At 40.9% G+C, this 19,052-nt stretch overlaps 1 protein-coding gene across 1 annotated transcript in view; it reads right to left on the bottom strand.

Moving 5' to 3' along the window:
* The window catches only part of LOC126100255 (dynein axonemal intermediate chain 7-like), an 844,976-nt gene that overhangs the window by 54,577 nt on the left and 771,347 nt on the right, over positions 1–19,052 (bottom strand). Inside the window, exon 14 of the mRNA XM_049910840.1 lies at positions 57–152. Within this exon, the coding sequence (XP_049766797.1) occupies positions 57–152 (96 nt within the window). The remainder of the gene's footprint in view (positions 1–56; positions 153–19,052) is intronic.

The following is a 19,052-nucleotide window of genomic DNA, read 5'->3' as shown; positions in this document are numbered from 1 at the left end:
TACAAGTAAAATGTTCTCTAGCACTATAATTTCATTTTAAAGTGTTTTTAACTTACCTTAATTAGAAAATATGGTTTGAAGTACGTCCCAACAATATCTTGCAGAGCATTAGTTGCACCATTCTGCAGGGCATTTAAGCACACCTTGTCCCCCTGTACATAAATGAACAAATATAAAACTGTTAATGAATCAGAAGTCTATTGGCATCACTAATAGATCAAGAATAGATCAAATTTTACATTTGGGATTAGAATTATATTTATTAAACTACAACAAAGAACTGTAGGAAAGATATTTAGTGTTGTCAGTATTGGAATTAGTTTTCTATTTGCTAGAATTGCTAGAAATATTGATAAGAGTGTTGAGGGGTGAACATGAGTGAAGGAAGGAGGAAAACCAAACTAAATGCACTGACATGCAAGAGGTATCTGCAGAAAAACATCAATTTACCACAGGGGATATATAACAAATTAACATATGGGCATGCTGCCTGTGATGTCAGTGAGAGTTTTCAAAATGTAGGGGAAAGCATATGTACAGTGGTTGAGTTACGATGTCCCAGCCTGAAACAAAACACCTGTAATGAGCCAAAATGGATGCACAGCGACAGATTCACTCTCACAGGGCAGAGAACAAAACCACTGCATCTCACAAGAGCTCTGTCCATGACTTGCAACAACACACTGAAACCCTATATACAATATTTCACTCCCACCATTTTAGGTGGGTTATATCTAAATGAATTGATATTTACACAAAGGAAAAGAGCACAATGATCAACCATAACAACATTAGATAGTGAATGAATCTAACTATAAATTCACATGAAAGGGTTAATACAATGATGTCATTTCACATGCTCATAGTGCACATGCACATGGGTAGGTGACTTGTGGAAAGTATTGAAGGACTCACAAATTGCAAATATGCTCCTGTGGACACACAGACTGCACCATTTGGCAGGTCTTGGGGGGGGGGGGGGGGGACTATTGTCCTCACTGACGTTAAAGTGGCAGTAATCAAGAATCAATTCCCAGGATAACTGTCTATGAAGAGGAGCCATGGGTGCCTGATTGCAGTTGAGAAGGGTAGGCTCACTAGTTCTCATCGATTATACAAGTAACACGTAATGCCATATCACTCAAGGCTGACATACCAGTACCTAATCTTCTAGCTGCTCATATACCTATCGAGTAGTACTGTGCAACAAGCTGTTAAGTTTTTTGTCATGTGAATAAACACTACATATCACAGAGTGGTGACATTTGGAATGTCTAGCTCGGTGTTCATGAGAAGAGTTTCAACTGTGGGGAAAAGCTTTGGGCTATACTTAATGCCCAGAACAACTCACCTACTGCCAAGAGGCAGCTGGGAAGAGAGTCTATGCCACCAGAGTGCTCACTAAACATGTAATGTTTGGCACATGCCCATTCATCTTCTGCTGAAGCATTTATGTGCTGGGGAAACCAAGTGGCAGGCACGAATTTTGGGGAATGTGTTACCATACAATTTGGTGAGCTGTAGACCAAAGGGCTGTCACAGTGTTGATCAGTGGACTGGGATATACGGCAGCAATGGTGCCATGATTTCGGGGCAGATCACGAAGATAAATGGTCTGGTGGTATGATGGTGGATGCAGCGATGTCGTATGCGGCAGCTCTGAATGCTTCATGCAGTGAGCTCTGCACAAAGCCAGTGCCCCACTGCACTGCCAACCAGAATGGGTGTTGTGGTGCTCTGTGGCTGGTGGGCATGGTCGGGTCTGTTGTAGCTCAATGGTGGAGCTATGTGGAGGGTGATGTGGTGTACAACTGCCCAGGCAGGTCATGCACAGCTGGCAGCCCACATGACCTGCTCATTTAACATAGTGTGGATAGGCCCACATGGCACACCTTGCTCTACATCTACATCTACATTAATACTCCACAAGCCACCCAACGGTGTATGGTGGAGGGCACTTTAAATGCCACTGTATTACCTCCCTTATGGTTCGCGGGAAGAATGACTGCCGGAAAGCCTCCGTGCGCACTTGAATCTCTCTGATTTTACATTTACCCTCCTTGGGTAGGGGGAAGCAATATATTCAATACCTCATCCAGAAACACACCCTCTTGAAACTTGGACAGCAAGCTACACCGCGATGCAGAGCGCCTCTCTTGCAGAATCTGCCACTTGAGTTTGCTAAACATCTCCGTAATGCTATCACGCTTACCAAATAACCCTGTGACAAAACGCGCCACTCTTCTTTGGATCTTCTCTATCTCCTCTGTCAACCCGACCTGGTATGGATCCCACACTGATGAGCAATACTCGAGTATAGGTCAAACGAGCGTTTTGTAAGCCACCTCCTTTGTTGATGGACTACATTTTCTAAGGACTCTCCCAATGAATCTCAACCTGACACCTGCCTTACCAACAATTAATTTTATATGATCATTCCAGTTGAAATCATTCTGTATGCATACTCCCAGTTATTTTACAGAAGTAACTTCTACCAGTGTTTGTACTGCTATCATATAATCATAAAGGATCCTTCTTTCTATGTATTCGCAATACTTTACATTTGTCTATGTTAAGGGTCAGTTGCCACTCCCTGCACCAAGTGCCTGTCTGCTGCAGATCTTCCTGGATTTCACTGCAATTTTCTAATGCTGGAGCATCTTGTTCCATTTCACCACAGGGTTGCATAGGTTGCCAACAGGTGCAACTGGCACTGCAGAGAAATCTACAGATCCACTGGCACTGAAGGGGCAGATGCAACATGTTGTGTCATGCAAAGGGTGTCTGGGGTTGGTTCTGGCAGCAGGGGCAAGGTGATGAGCACTGCTGGTGGCTCCTCAGGGACAGGTGCCAGTGGAATGGATGGCTCTGGCACTGGGTCCCATGCACTGGATGCTGTATCGGTGACACCAGCAGGTTGGCGGCATCTGTGGGTGCGTCATCATTGTTGGGTGCCAGCTTGATGCTGATCACTGGAGGTGCACAGGGGCTGAATAGAATGAGATTTGCAGTGTCGTTGAGGTGCAGAGAAAAGGTCTTTCCTCTGTGCTTGAGGACAAAGTGAGGGCCTGAGTACTGTGGGATGAGTGGTGGCTGGCAGGCGTCTTTGCAGCACATCAATGTGAGCTCATCTATAGGTCCCAGTGGACGAATGATCTGCACTCACCATGGTGCTGTGGGGGCTGCTGCTCCAAAGTGGGAATGCAAGTGATGGGAAGCAGGGGCAGTGGCTCACCGAAACCGCCTGGCACAACGAGAGGCTCACTGTATACGAACTCAACAGTGGACATCCCAAGTCGACTTTGTGGGTCACTTGAAAACTTTGGAGAACCAGTGGCAGGGCGGCAGACCATGTGACAGTTTGGCAAGTGAGGGCAGCTTTTAAAGTCCTGTGAAACCACTCCACCATACCATTTGTGGCAGGGTGCTAGCTCACTGTTATGTGAATTAAAGTGCCACAATTCTCAGTGAGAGTTTTGAAAAGGCAGGTTGTAAATTAGTGCCATTGGCTGAAGTTATTTCATGGGGGCAACAGAAATTTGATACCCTTGTGGTAACAAAAGCCCTAGCAATGGTGTGCACTGAGATGTCCAGGATTGGCACAGCCTTCAGCCAGCAAGTTGTAATCTCCCCCTTCCTTCCTAATTCCAGCTATTGCCCACAATAAGTGAAGTCTTTTACAAAAAATTTTGAGCAGAGCAAAGATTACAATTAACTTTATACTTTACTTAGCTTTTTGTGTAGATTTGGCTCCAGTTCTTCCTTTCAAGGGGTCTGATTCTTGAAGCTGAAATTCTCACATTTTAGGTCCTCATGGTTAATTGATGTAAATAAATTTGAAGAGTGTTGTTGCAGAATTTTTGTTGTGACATTAATATACTTTGTCACTTTTTAGTACATCATATGTCTTTTGAATTTTCACATTAACAAAGCCAAAATTACCTGTTTGCCCTGAATACAAAAATACGTCCGATCACATCAGAGGCATGCTTACTACTACCTCACTCTGTGGTAATAACCATATTCCAAAGGGTTTACAGTGTTTCTTGACAAATAAATTTCTATTAATTTTGATTATTATTTCACAAATGAATTCAGAAATACACATAGTAAACAGTACTAGATTGTGTAATTAATAATAGAAATTTTAAGTGTGCCAAGTAATTCATAATTTCAAATCTCTCAAAAAAAATTAACCATACATTCAGAACTAGTACTTATCGATTGTAGCATAAAAAATAAAGTAATTCCTTTTAATAAATTTTTGATTGAAATATAAAATACTGTGTGTAAAATTATATGAAAGTTTTCAGAGAAAAAGTTGACATAAAACTGATCTGTCCAAAATTCTAAAAATAATACTGGTATCGACAACTACTGTTGAGGAAAAGTAATGCTAGAGGAGGATGTCCCAGTACAAAGTGAACTTGTCAAATGTGGTGAGTACGTATCAGTAGCCACTAGACAATATAATGAGGCCTACGATGTTGACGTGTAGATCTTTTGTGCATTGGCATGGTATAAAGGTGCAGCACCAGCTACTACAATCTTGAAGAATATTGGGCTGGAAGAAATGCTCTGACATGACAGTCATGCACACAAAGATGCTGGGATGTGACAGGTCATGGTGGTGGTCAAAGGCTGGTTTGCAGAGGTCGGGCATATGGGGCGGAGGGGGGGGGGGGGGGGGGGAGGTAGGGACAGATGCAGTCTTCTGAACCATCTGGGTGGTCAGGGTTTGTAAGAAGGTCACACCAGATGTGGAGGTAGGTACCAGGGAGTTTGCGGAGTTGGAGGATGAGGCAAGATGTCCTCACACTTTGCTGGGGGATAGCACCTAAGGCAGGCTGCCTGACATCACTGATAATTGTGAGTAGGGCAGTAGGATGGGGGTGGGCCAGAAGGGCAGCACTGGCTAGTTCACACTTTGTGTGCTTGAAACTGTCTGTCATTGGGACACATCAGGGCAAGGATTTGTTTCCTTTTGTGTGGTCACCTTGTAGTGTGGCAGTGAAGGGCTTGTGTATGCTTACAGAATTTCTATGGTGGCGCCAGAAAAAAATTGCCATTCCAAGGAGCCGGCAGAGTTTCTTGAAGGTCGTGGGGTGTGGGAAGTCAGTTATTGTGTGGACCTTTTCAGCAAGTGGTTGGAAGCCTGCGGTGGATATAGCGTGTTCCAGAAACTTGATCTCTTGAGCTTCAAAAATGCTCTCCATGTTAATTACAACTCCTACCCTCTAGAGGCAGAGGAATAACTCCTATAATCTGTGAGGTTGCAAGGGTAGCTTAGGATATCATCCAGGTATGAAAAGCATCCCAGAGGGCCATGGGGAACACTGTCTAGAAGCACTGCCAGTTTTGGGCAGCATTGCAGATCCTGAATGACATAAAAATTATCTCAGTGAGGCCGAAAGATGTGATAACTGCTGTTTTCTCAATGTCTTCCAGGCTGACCAAAATTTTCATGAATGTTTTTAGGCAATCTATCTAGTTGAAGACTGTTGCACTGGAGAGGTCATTGCTGTAGCTGCACAGGAGGGGCACGGGTTAATAGTCGGGAACATTCCACGCATTTAGTGCCTGATAGTATCCACAAGGGCGCCACTCCTATCTTTTCTGGGGACCGTGTGAAGGGCAGAGGCCCACGGGCTTTTGCAGGGGTGGGGCACACTGGCAGTGATCACTGCCTTAATCTTACCCTCACTGGCTCTTTGCTTGTATAGTGGAAGATGGCAGGCACTGGAGAAAACCAGATGACCCTGCATTGTTGCTATGTAGTGTACCATGTCTAGGTGCTCCATCTAGGAGAGAGGGTTTTTGTGGGGGGGGGGGGGGGGGGAGGTGGGTGCTGGAAGCACAACTGATGAGAAGAAGTGTGGTATCACATTTCAGTATCACCCCACAGGCATCATAGCAACAGAATTTCAAGTTTCAATGAGACGATGATCAAAGTTGTGAGAGAATTTGTGGGCCAAATGGAGTACACTCACTGAACGACACCTCCAGTAGCTATGAGCACCCTCTGCCACTGCAACAAAGAACAGCCAATAGCAGCTGCTCACCTCATTTGTGCTCAGAACCACTTTGCAATGAGATGTTACACAGATGCTGCCTGGTCACTGCCCCATCATCATTGTTCATGCTTTGGTACAGAGACATTTTTACTTGTGAACATTGTGGTAGTTGGACTCTGTTTCTTGCTGCACTATTTGTAATGTGTCTTCTTATATTTGGCAACATATAAGTTAAGTAAATCTTCAGTTTACTGTGTTACATTACTTGCGAATCACTTCTTTTCCTCTCCAGCTTTCCTATGATGACAGTTGCCACACCAATCTGTAGCCCACCTCCACTTACCATTGTGTATGACATCATACACAACTTCTGGTGATGAGACATCAAACATATGTGTGACAGTCATCAATCATAATTGCTTTCTTCCTGTTCTGTCATCTTTTTGTTCAGTTTTTGTAGCTCTTGCTTACTCAATGCTTGCTTTGCTTGTGCTGTTTATGTTCTAGGTTTTAGGTTTGACATTTGTCACTTTTGCCCCCCCCCTCCCTTTTCTATTTTCTCTGTGCTTCATTGTCTTACTACTTTTGCTTTTTGCTGTTTGACTTTGCATCTTGGTTAACTGTCTTGTTCTCTTGCACATTGTTTACTTATTATGGCTACTAAACTGCACTTTCCTGCTGCATCACCTGTAGTTACTTTAGTTTATTCAGTTTCAGAGTCTACAAATGGTGCAGCTGCTTGGAGTGATGAATTGCTTCACAACAGTGCAGGTGACGTCACACAAGACACCAGACCCAATAGGTGTAACACCACCTGCACTGCCTGTGTATGTACCATCATTTCACCAGTTTGACAAGATGAAGGAAGACTGGACAGAGCACCTTGCACTACTTGATGTACATATCGCAGCACAACACATATCAGGTACTGCCAAACATTATTATTTCTTCTCCATGGCAGGAGTGGTATATATCACTTGTGCATCAGATTCTTTCCCATGTCCCACTCTGACCTAGTAGACCACGAGAAATTATTGCAGGCGCTTACTAAGTATTATGAGGACAGTGTTCAAGTGGCAACTGCCCATTACAATTTCTTTAGGTTGTTTAAGCAACAAGGACAGACATACTGTCAGTGGGTGACTGAAGTGCAAGGCCTTACTAGATAGTTTGGATTTAAATGTAACTGTGCAAATACTGCAGTGATACAATGGTTTGTGATGCCCTCATACACACTGTAGCAGACTGCTGATTTCAGGAACAGAATCTTAAATAATGCCGACTCTTTCTTACAACAGGTTCTGCAGACTATCAGGGTTCATGCAAAAGTACATAAGACAATTTTGGGGGAGCACCTATTTGTCCGTAGGTAGCTGTGACTAAAAGGCCTCCCCACTGGCTTGCAACAGTGGTACTGTCAGCCGCAGTCACATGGTGTTAATAAATATGTGTTGGATCAGGCACAAGGTGTGAACTCATAACTCATGCCCTCAGACTTAAATGGTTAAATGGCACACATTCACTGATCTTGGCCCTTGCATGAAGTGCCCTTCTTTTTTCTTGGCAAATGAGGTCATGTACACTGTACAGATTGTGTGCTTGCAGAAACATAAAACACCTCCTTCTGCTACTCCTTCATGCAAGCTTAGGTCACAAAATGTGTGTAGTGTGTTTTTGAAGCCCCAACAGTGTGGTAGCCATTCAGAAAAGGCTCCCAACTCATTTACAATGCAACATGAAGACAAAAAACATTTTGTGTCTCTCACTATTGCTGAACAATGAGTCAATTGGCAACTTGACACTAGAGCTCCAGTGACTTTGCTCAGCCATTGCACTTATGAAGTGTTGGGGTAACCCAAGTTGTGCACATCATGCCATATGCTAACTGTGTATACCAGCCAAGACATTCCTGTCTTAGTATCTTAGGTACTTGTATCCTTCCCACAGCTTTCCAAAATTTGTCAAAGACAGTGACATTCACAGTGCTTTCCTATGAAAACAGTGCTAATATTTTTGGTCTAGACTCTTTTGATTTGTTTGCGCTAAGTATACAGGATAATGAACATCCTGTTTCTTACTTTGATCCTTGGGAGAGTGTTGTTAAGTTATGTGCAGAATTTCAGAATTTATTTTCTGATGGTTTAGGCAAAGCTAACAATTTTGTTGCCCATGTCAAAATGAAGGACAATGCACAGTCACATTTTGTTTGAGCTCTTCCTGCCCATCGCACTCTTTGAGAACAGGTGGCTCAGAAACTTTTCAGTTTGCAAGACAGAGGGGTCATAGTGCTCATTACTGCCAGTCAGTGGGCATCCCCTCTTGTCATTCTGAGGAACCTATCAAGCAAATTCTAGTTGTGTGCCAATTTTAAGGAAATTGTGAATCCCCAAACAGTCATTGGCAGTAATGCCTTGCTACACCTGGAAGAATTGTTGGACATACTGGGTGCTGGTCCTTACTTTTCTAAGACTGATTTGTGTGGCACTCACAAATCCCTCTGGATCGATGGAACTTTGTCATTAACACTCATCTAGGTCATTTCCAATTTTTGAGATTGCCATTTTGCAGTGCTTCCACACCTGCCATATTTCAATGCTTTCTGGAGTAGCTCACTGCAAAAATTCTTTTTAGCTGAAATTGTCATTTCAGGACACACTCCAGAAGAACACATAAGCAACCTTCACACTCTGTTCCAAGTGTTGTCTGCAGCTGGTGTTAAAAATAACAGAGACAAGTGTGTGTTTTTCTGACTGAACTTGAGCACTTAGGACGTGTCATTAACAGTCAGGGTGTTCACCCCTTGCAATCACATTTGCTCTCTATCTGTGACCTTCTGTCCCCAGGTAATGTGTGGAAATTGTAGCCTTTGTTGGTGAAGCTCACATATTACATCCAGGTTATCCCTAATGCTTTTCAAATTGCAGCTCCCTTGCATCATTTGTGCATGAAAAATGTTTCTTTTGTGTGGTTACAAGAATGCCAGTTTGATTTATGGAAATTGGACAATGATTTGCTTAGTGATCAATGCATTGTTCATTTTGATCCACCAAAACCTTTGTACTTACGTGTGGGTGCTTCCTCTTACAGCATTGGTGCAGTTTTGTTACATAAATTTGATTCTGTTGACAGGCCAACTGCCTCTGCTTCAAAGTTATTGAGCAAAGCTCATTGTAATTATTCACAAATTGGAAAGGAGGCTCTCATCATTGTCAGTGATGTCATTAAGATTCACCAGTTCCTTTTTGGCAGAAAATTTCATGTGGTGGCTAACCATAAATCTCTACAATCTTCAATTAGTGCTTCTTAGTCAGTCCTGACTTGCACAGTGCAGAAGTTGAAACAGTGGGCTCTTCTTTTGTCAAATTATCAATATGACGTGTATCGGCCCACCTATAATCATACTGATGCAGGAGCTCTTATTTGCCTACCTGTTGACCCAGATTCATCATTCAAGTCCTCTGCTTCTTGTTGCTACACTAATGCACAAGACACAGATGCTTTGCATAGCATTCAACTTAACCCATTGACTTACTAATATTTTTCCCTGTATTTACTGTTTAAATTTATGAAAATCAACATATTTTGTCTTACACACTCTTATCAAAATTATAAATTATTTGGTAGTAATTCCTTATAATTCTTACCTTACTGTTTATTTAAGTGATGAGGAGTGAAGATAATTCTGTTTTAGAATCTTTTGTTGGTGTTAGACAAGGGCTGTTCAAAAAGTAGGTGACTTTTCAAACGGCGCGGGCAACGTTTATTCAGTTATTGATCTTTTTTTTTTTTTTTTTTTTTTTTTTTTGTTAAGTTGGTACATATGTCCTGAACATATGTTCACAGTTTCAAGTGTACAGCATACTTCATATCTTTTTGACAGATAGAAAAGTTAGATGTGTTTTAGTGTGCTTGGCGATTTTCGATTATTATAAAAAATTGAGCAAAAATTTGCTTCAAATTTTATGTGAATAATGGAATGAAGTGCTCTAAAACACTTGAAACATTAACAGAGCTCTTCCAGGATGGTTGAGAACATGCCAATGATGAACCTCACTCTGGATGCCCCAGCACATCAACAGCAGATGATAACGTTGAAGTTGTGAAGAAAATTGTTTTTGAAAATCGTCAAATTACCATAAGAGAAGTTGCTGAGGATGTTGACATATCGGTCGGCTCATGTCATGCAATATTTTTAAATGTTTTGGGCATGAGACATGTGTCAGTGAAGTTTGTTCCAAAACTAAATTTTGATCAGAAGGACTGTCACATGAGCATCGCTCAGGAGCTCTTGAATGACATCACTGATGATCCTGATTTGTTTAAAACAGTCGTAACTGGTGACAAAACATGCATTTATAGTTATGACATTGAAACCAAAGCCCAATCATCCCAATGGAACCATCCCATAGAGCCAAGACCGTAAAAAGCATGCCAGGTTCAATCAAATGTTTAAGTTTTGCTTACTGTTGTTTTCAATTACTGTGGCATAGCACATCATAAATTTTTGCCTCAAGGTCGTATGGTAAAGAAGGAGTATTACCTTGATGTTATGGGCCATTTGTGAGAAGAATATGCAAAAAAGTCCAGAATTGTGGAAAAACAATTCATAGCTTTTACATCACAACAATGCACCTGCTCACTCATTGTTGCTTGAGAGAGATTTTTTGGCCAAAACAACACAACAAACATGCCCCAGCCACCATATTCCCCAGATTTGGCCCCCTGCAACTTTTTCCTGTTTCCAAAACTGAAGAGACCCTATAAAAGGACAAAGATATCCAATGATTGAGGAAATAAAAACTGCATCACTGAAAGCACTCAAGGCTGTTCCAGAAAGTGCTTATGAGAAGTGCTTTGAGGATTGGAAGAAGTGTTGGCACAAGTGTACTGTATCTGAAGGTGATTACTTTGAAGGGGATAACATGAATATTGATGAATAAATAAATATTTTTTCATAAAAATATAATTTGTGTGTCACTTTTCTTCTTGCTTGCTTTGCACACTACACAATTTCTAGAGGACGTTTTCTTGATGGGATTTTATTTTGTGTGTGCGGGAGGGGGGGGGGGGGGGGGGGATACACCTAACAAAACATGCCCAATCTACTGCTTGCTCTATTCCTTAGCCAGCTGAATTCTAAACTGATTGCCGGCCGGAGTGGCCGTGCGGTTCTAGGCGCTACAGTCTGGAGCCGAGTGACCGCTACGTTCACAGGTTCGAATCCTGCCTTGGGCATGGATGTGTGTGATGTCCTTAGGTTAGTTAGGTTTAATTAGTTCTAAGTTCTAGGCAACTAATGACCTCAGAAGTTAAGTCGCATAGTGCTCAGAGCCATTTGAACCATCTAAACTGATTGAAACAAAATTTTTTTCTGTCACTTTGTCTAGTGGGACATAAACATTCAAAACCCCAATGTCTATCAGGTAAAAAAAAATTCTATCCTTTGGCACATCTTTTCATGAAAGGGAAAGATGACAACTGCTGGTCACATTTGTCAACTGCGCTCATTGGAGTGTTGTGTTATATAACTGCTTGGGGCTTCTCGATTGCAGTTTTGGTTCTCCTGTCAGCTTTTCCTGTTGCTGTCATACTGACATCTGTATGGATAGTGGACAGGCTATTTATTTCTTTTTTATCCAACTTCAGAACCCTGAGCTTGCACAAAAATAACACAAGAGTCTCTCTATTTTTTAGTGTAGATTTTGGGAACAGGTGTGGGATACTTTGTGTTGAGGATCTAACTATCCCCATAGCATGCTTGAGACCATGAACAGAAAAGAATGTCCCTACATAATGCACTTTCATAAATGGTCTAAGTGCTGATTTTTCAAACAAAAGTCATAAAGTGAATGAATTACAAATTATTCTATCTGAACATAGAAATGTCAAAGTTATTTGCCTCAAAGAACATTGGCTTACATATGACAACACTAAAATTCTTAATAAAATTGAAATTTCAAAATAGCCAACAGGTTTTTTAGACAAGAGAAATCACATGGAGGCTCTTGCATAGTTACTCATTTTGATATGAAACATGGAACAGGAAATGATGTTAATCATTTGAATAAGAGTGTATATTTGAAAGCTGCTGTATCAAGTTGAAGGACTTATGTCATAATAGGTTCTATTTATAGAGTACAAAAGAAAGCTACAATTGAAGCTTTTCTAGTGAAATTTCATTGCCTGCTTGAGAAACTCAGTCAAGAAAAAAGGATAAATATGTGATAACTGGTGACTTCAATATTAATATTATAGTTGAAAGCAATGATGTGTCCAAATTCACTGACTTAATAAAAAAACTTTGGCTTCAAAATAAACTTCATGCAACCCAATAGAGTAAATGCACAGTCAGCTACCTGTATTGATAATATTCTAACAAATTATGTATTTGATGATGTTTATAAATTCTGCATGGGTTTAGGAACCTCTGACCACTCTGCATTATTCATTGAACTACCAAAACTTAAGAAAGAAGTTTCATGTAATAAAAGCCATATGAAAAGAAACTTCAATGAAAAAAAAATCCAATTGCATTTCTAAATAAGTTAAAAGAGGTGGAATGGGCTTACAACAGCTGTATTTCGAGTAATAGTAACTTTAACAATTTTTAAATAGCTATCTTGGAATATTTAATGAAACTTTTCCACTCAGAACAACATGCAACAAAATGACTAATAAAGTTAAAATAGATAATACAGGGTATAAAAATTTCTAGTGTAGGAAGAGTAAACTCCACAATGAACTGAAATATAATAAAAACAGATGTTTTACTGAGTATGTTTGTCATTATAAAGCTATATGTAAAAAAGTTGCGAAGTCAGCCAAACAAATGGCAAAGAATAAGTTCATTGTACAACATAAAAGTAAAACAAAAACAGTGTGGTCTGTTGTCAAATCAGAGTGAGGTGTTAGAGATAGTAGTAATGAAATATCTAGTATTGAAGTAGATGATAGCTTTATTGTAAGCCTGGCTCAAATATCAGAGTGTTTAAAAGAATTCTTCATAAATGTAGCAAAGTCAGATGTTGGTGTAGCAGGATCTCAGAGTAAAGTAAATCCCTTTGGAATCTACGAACAAGCTGAGTATCTCAAAGATTTTTAAAAAAGTCACAATAAAGGAACTGGAAAATTTTATATTATTATTAAAAACTTTGCTAGGTGGTATCGGATACCCACTTACATGATTAAAACAGTGTTTGGTGTAATAGCAACATCCCCTATCTAAAATATTCAGCCAGTCTTTTGAACAGGGACACTTTCCTGGTCAAAAAAGGGCCAAGGGAAGACATGGGAAAATATAGGCTTATTTCTATTCTTCCAGTCCTGTCAAAAGTAACAATATTATGAAAAGGAAAGCTGCCACTCACCATATAGTCGAAGATGCTGAGTTTCAGATAGGCACAACAAAAAGACTGTCACAAATAAATCTTTTGGCCATTAAGGTCTTCGTCAACAATAGATGACAAAGGGAATGTGTGTGTGTGTGTGTGTGTGTGTGTGTGTGTGTGTGTGTGTGTGTGTGTGTGTGTTTGTTGTCTATTGTTGATGAAGGCTTTAATGGCCGAAAGCTTTATTTGTGACAGTCTTTGCATTGTGCCCGCAGTGACCCAGCATCTCCACTATATGGTGAGTGGCAACTTTCCTTTTCATAATGTTGTTACATTCCGCCCTGGATTTTCCATTGTTTAATTTTAGTCCTGTCAAAAGTGTTAGAGAAATTAGCTGCAAACCAGATCAAAAACTTTATTGTAAAAAATGATATTATTATAAGTAACAAATTTGGATTCCAACCAGGAAAAAACACTCTGGATGCAGTGAATAACTTTATTGAAAAGATAGGCAAATCAGAGAAATAAACTAGCAGGTATCATCTGTGATCTCACAAAAGCATTTGACTCTGTGAACCATGACTTACTTACCTACAAATTAGACAAGTACGGGATTAAAGGTAATGCTCAAAATTGGCTAACATCATACTTACACAACAGAAAACAAAGGGTAGCTATCACCTCAGATGCAGTGAACTATTCTTCTAAATGGAGTATAGTATCACAAGGTGTGCCTCAAAGCTCCATTTGTGGCCAATCCTGTTCTATTTTACGTAAATGACTTACCCATAAATATAAATTCCCCATCAGTTCTGTTTGAAGATGATATTACTGTTTTAATTGAAGATGACAATGCACAAAAAATTCCAAGCTCCATCATAAGCACACTGGATACCTCATAAAACTGGTTCCAGTTAAATGGGTAGAAAACTGGATATTGCAAAAACTCATATGGTACATTTCAAAACCAAACATTTGAAATGCGTAGAACTTAAAATACAACATTACAATCAACCTATGAAAGAAGTAGACACAGTCAAATTCCTAACATTAAAGGTGGAAAGTAACTTAAATTGGAATAGACATATTGAGTTCCTATCAAATAAACTAAGCAGTTTTGCATTTGCAATGCAAATACTACCAAATTCCACTGAGTACTTGAAAAATTGCTATCATAGTTATTTTGAATCTGTCATTAGATAATTTTCTGGAGAAGTTAAAGTAGTGTATCTCGAATACCAAAACTGCAAAAGAAAATTGTCTGATACATGTGTTGTCACCCATTATTTTGGAAACTGCAAATCCCAACTATTCCTGCCATATACATTTATGAAATTATAATCTTCCTACACAGCAGACAAAAATTATTTGAGGAGAATCATTTTAACCATACATATAACACAAGAAATAAAAAAAATTAAAAAATATGCTACCCACACACCTGTTGAAACTATATGCACAGATTCCACAGTACATGGAGATGACAATATATAACAAGTCAATTGGCAAAACATATTTAATATGAAGTCAGAATTTTTAAAAATGAGGCTAAAGCAGAGTCTGTGGGAGAAATGTTACTATTCAATAAAAGAAATTGTAGATGATGAACGCAATTCACAATCCCAAATATGGTTGCATGAGTTCCATAACAGCATCGCTAATCAGGATTTCTTTATTGCTTGCCTCAGGTTTCATGCCTGTATAAATATCAAATTCTCAACAGTAGCCACTATTTGACTCACAAATTTTGAAGAACTTTATTTTGAAATGTGCCCCTTTTTTGGGGATTGAACTGGATGTTGCAGAGTCTACTCTGAATTTCATGAGGCTTTCATCAACTTCAGTATCTTCTTCAGGATAATAAACAGTTTGGGAATTTTGTTTGAAATGGTTAGTAAAAGGTTGCAACTTGTTCAGATGTTTAGGTGATTTGCAGGGTCAGCATTTCCATTGTATGCAAAATGAAGGAAACTAGAAATATGTAAGAATCTTCTATATGGCACAATGGCAGAAAAGGAAGGACTATGAGCTCAATTTTTTAGGGACCAGTATCACTGAAGTGTTGGCTTCTTCAACTGTGCCTTAAGCATACATAAAGCAAAATATGCTTGAATTTCATCAAGTGTAGCAGGAAACGAATCACTGTTTGATTTTGAAGCAGGACTTTTTTTTTATAACAATATGTTGCATATGTATTTGTTTATACTGCTACATCCTCCCAGAATGACAGATTAATGATTTTTCTGTGCACATCTAAGAGGATTAGTTGTTGAGGGACTTGTCTTTGAACACTAGGACTGATGCCACCAGAACCAGAAAATGAAATTCTGGAAGGTCTATCCTGATTTATTCCCCATTTCCTTTTATCTACCTTCTGTTTTTTAGAAAAATCACACCTGTCACATCACTGTCACTATCTGTTTCATTTGCCTCTCTGTCATTATTAGTATAATTTACCCTGTGGTCTCCTTTGTCTTAACTATCAGAAACATCACTTTCAAAAACATCACTTACAGAAACGTCAATGTCACTTTTATTCAACAGACTTCCCACTTCCTTATAGAAACTTTTTAAGGCACAGCATTGCTGCTTACTACTACACAGTTTGTGAAAAATCCTGAAAATGATTGCTTATAACTCAAAAAATATCAAAAGAAATAGAATGTATTATATACACCACTAAACAACTCTATTTCTCAGTTTTCCAGTGTTATATAACATGCCATGCCATCTATCGACAGAAAAGAAGAAACACTAAGAAGGCACTACAGCTGCTTCACCTGTCTCACATCCAGCAAATGTAGTAACAGACTTTAGACCTGTGAACAACTGTGAGCCAGCTGTATAAGCCAATGGGTTTATCCACAGCAGTGGATCTTGATTTAAAAATTATGTTGCACTATGCCTGCACTGGTTGGCTGTCTTCAGCCAGAGACTTTTGTAGCTCTGTGGTTTGCTGATATTTTGACTGTCAGCATGCCCTTGCAACTCTACAATATGTCATTTTGTTCTGGGCTAATAATGACCAGTCACATGTTATGGTTCCCCAGAATCTCCAGCCTGACATGCTTCTTTTACTAACACCAGTCAATGGGGCATCATTCATGTGAAGCAGATGGCGCAGCATCATTGTTCTTTGCACAGTCTGGATGTGGAAACTGAACAGTTGATTTCCGTTACCAAGCCTGTACCGAACATCAGTCAGCCCCACTTCAGCAGTTCTTTGAATGACCTAAACCTCAAGCACCTTGGCAACATTTGCACTTGAATTTCATGGGTACTTACTGGAACACGCGTTGGCTCATCACTGTTGACAGTTTCAGTAAATACCCCTTCACGGTTCCTATGCACTCTACTGTGGCTCATTCCACAATCCAGGCCTTGTCATTGATCTTTTGCCTCAAGGGATTGTGTGAAGTGACAGTGACTGTCAACAGGTCTCAATTTGTTGCCATCAAGTTTGCAAAGGTTTGCACTGCTCCCTGCATCAAGCATATCATGAGTGCACCATTCCACTCACAATCCAATGGTGAATCTGAATGCTTTGAATGAACATTTAAGCAACAGATGGACAAACTTTGTTGCTCTTCTTGTCTTCCTACTGCTACCAGCCAGGTGATGGATTATTACTGGAGGAGTTGTTACATGGGTGGGTGCCACCATGCCTTGCTTCTGTTGCTGCACCCATCACAGTGGGTGGTGCCCACTCCTTCCAGACAAGCAAAGTTTTACACTAATGATTTAGTCTTTTACAGACTGTATGGCAGATGGAGATGGTGAGAGCGAGGCACAGTTGTATGATGTATTGGATGTTTATTTCTACAGCAGGGAGCAAGAGATTGCTGCAACACAACCAGGATCACATTTGTCGTTGTGAACTGCGTGATCCTTTCAAGGGCTTTGTGCTTTTGAATTCTGAGCCTGCCTGGATGCAACAGTTCTCAGTGCCACTAGGTCTTGTGAGCTGATCAGTGCCAGTCCCAGATCTGATGGAAGTCGATGCCCTTTCCTGGTCATTGCTGTCTTGACAGCCACTTCTGGGGATGGGCCCCTCTTCCTGGCAACTGTCCCATGTGCTGCATCAGGTCCCTCTGCAGTCATCAAGATATTCTGACTCTGTCTGCTGCTCTGCCTCTGGATGTGGGTGCGCACCCTCTTCCCAGTTTTTCAGCCGGTGTTTCTGGATAGGCTCAGGGCATATGCTGGGGCATGGGGAAGCTCAGCATTGGCCTCAGTTTTGGCTACTATCTCCTCATTGCCACCTGCATCCAGCCCCCCCCCCCCCTCCCCCCTCCACAATCATCGTTCACTCATCTACGCTGCACAACAAGGTTGAGGTTAGTTGTGGGGAAGGAATGTGATATCATGTATCGATACCACCTAATAGGCATCAATAGAATCAGATTTGCAAGTTTCTGTGAGATGCTGATAGTGGTTGTGCCAAATGTGCCAAACTCAATGGAGCACACCCAGTGAGACTCATCTCCAGTTGCTCTGCACTTTAAGTAAATCTTAGTTTTTCTGTGTTAACTTGCTCACTAATCATTTCTGCTCCAGTCCCTCTTTCCTACGATGACAGCTGCCACACCACTCTGTAGTCCACCTCTCCCTTACCACTGAGTACAGAGTTATACAGAACAAGAGGGAATTCTTCATGGAGGTCAGCAAAATGGCCAAAATAAGATACCTATATTGTGGTGGACTGAGTGGCTATGCAGGATTCGTGGGGATGTAATGGTGGGATGTGCCATTTATCATGCAGTGATTTGCCAGATTGAGAAGCAGGCCATTGTGGGAAATGAAATGATTGCAGGGTCCATGTTAGTGGAAGACTGTGAGAAATCTCAACTGATTCCTAGGCCAATGGAACAGGTATGGGAGAAGTAATTGGTGGTGACTGAGCCATTAGATGCAGTGAGGAGTAGGGGGAAGATGGGTGGTGGCCATAATAGGGTAAAAACTTGCTGGAAAAAATGGGTAGGTCAGATCGAGTATCAACTAGGTATGCTATGTGAAAGGAAAGGTCACAATGATCTTGTACAAATAGGTACTGTGAGTTCGCAGAGCTACCAGGGGTGCCTACAGCCAGTTACTGATGATGTTTGGGGCACATGAGCACAGTGCTTGGCAGTTTGGGGTATTGCTGCCAAAATATTCACAGTACCAGTAAAGACACCCACACCCAAAAATTCTAGGTAATTGCCAGGGGTCGGGCGTGAGAGTAGGGGAGGGGTGGCCACACCAGGCAGGTTTCCATCAGCTGTGTAGGTGTGATGAATGTAACATGCATACCAGTATCAACTAGGTATGCTATGGGGAAGGAAAGGTCACAATGATCATGTGCAAATAGGTACTGTGAGATTGCAGAGTTACCAGGGGTGCCTACAGCCAGTTGCTGCTGATGTTTGGGGCCCATGAGCACAGTGCTTGACAATTTGGGGTATTGCTGCCAAAATGTTCACAGTACTAGTAAAGACACACACACCCAAAAAATCTAGGTAAATGCCAGGGGTCGGGCGTGGCCAGGGAAACAGTGAATTTTGCCATCTCACTGATCATGTGCATCATTAACTAAGCCATCTCTGCGCAGTGGTCAGGTGGTGCGGGGGACAGAAGTGCTGGAGTTTGTTGCATGTTTGGACAGCCCAGCGAATGACTATCACAGTGCTAGGTGACTTTCAGTGAATATGGGTGTGCACGGAGGCTCTGG

This window comes from Schistocerca cancellata, chromosome 9, assembly GCF_023864275.1.
Source record: "Schistocerca cancellata isolate TAMUIC-IGC-003103 chromosome 9, iqSchCanc2.1, whole genome shotgun sequence".
Lineage (NCBI taxonomy): Eukaryota > Metazoa > Arthropoda > Insecta > Orthoptera > Acrididae > Schistocerca > Schistocerca cancellata.
This window is presented reverse-complemented; position numbering and strand designations above follow the sequence as displayed.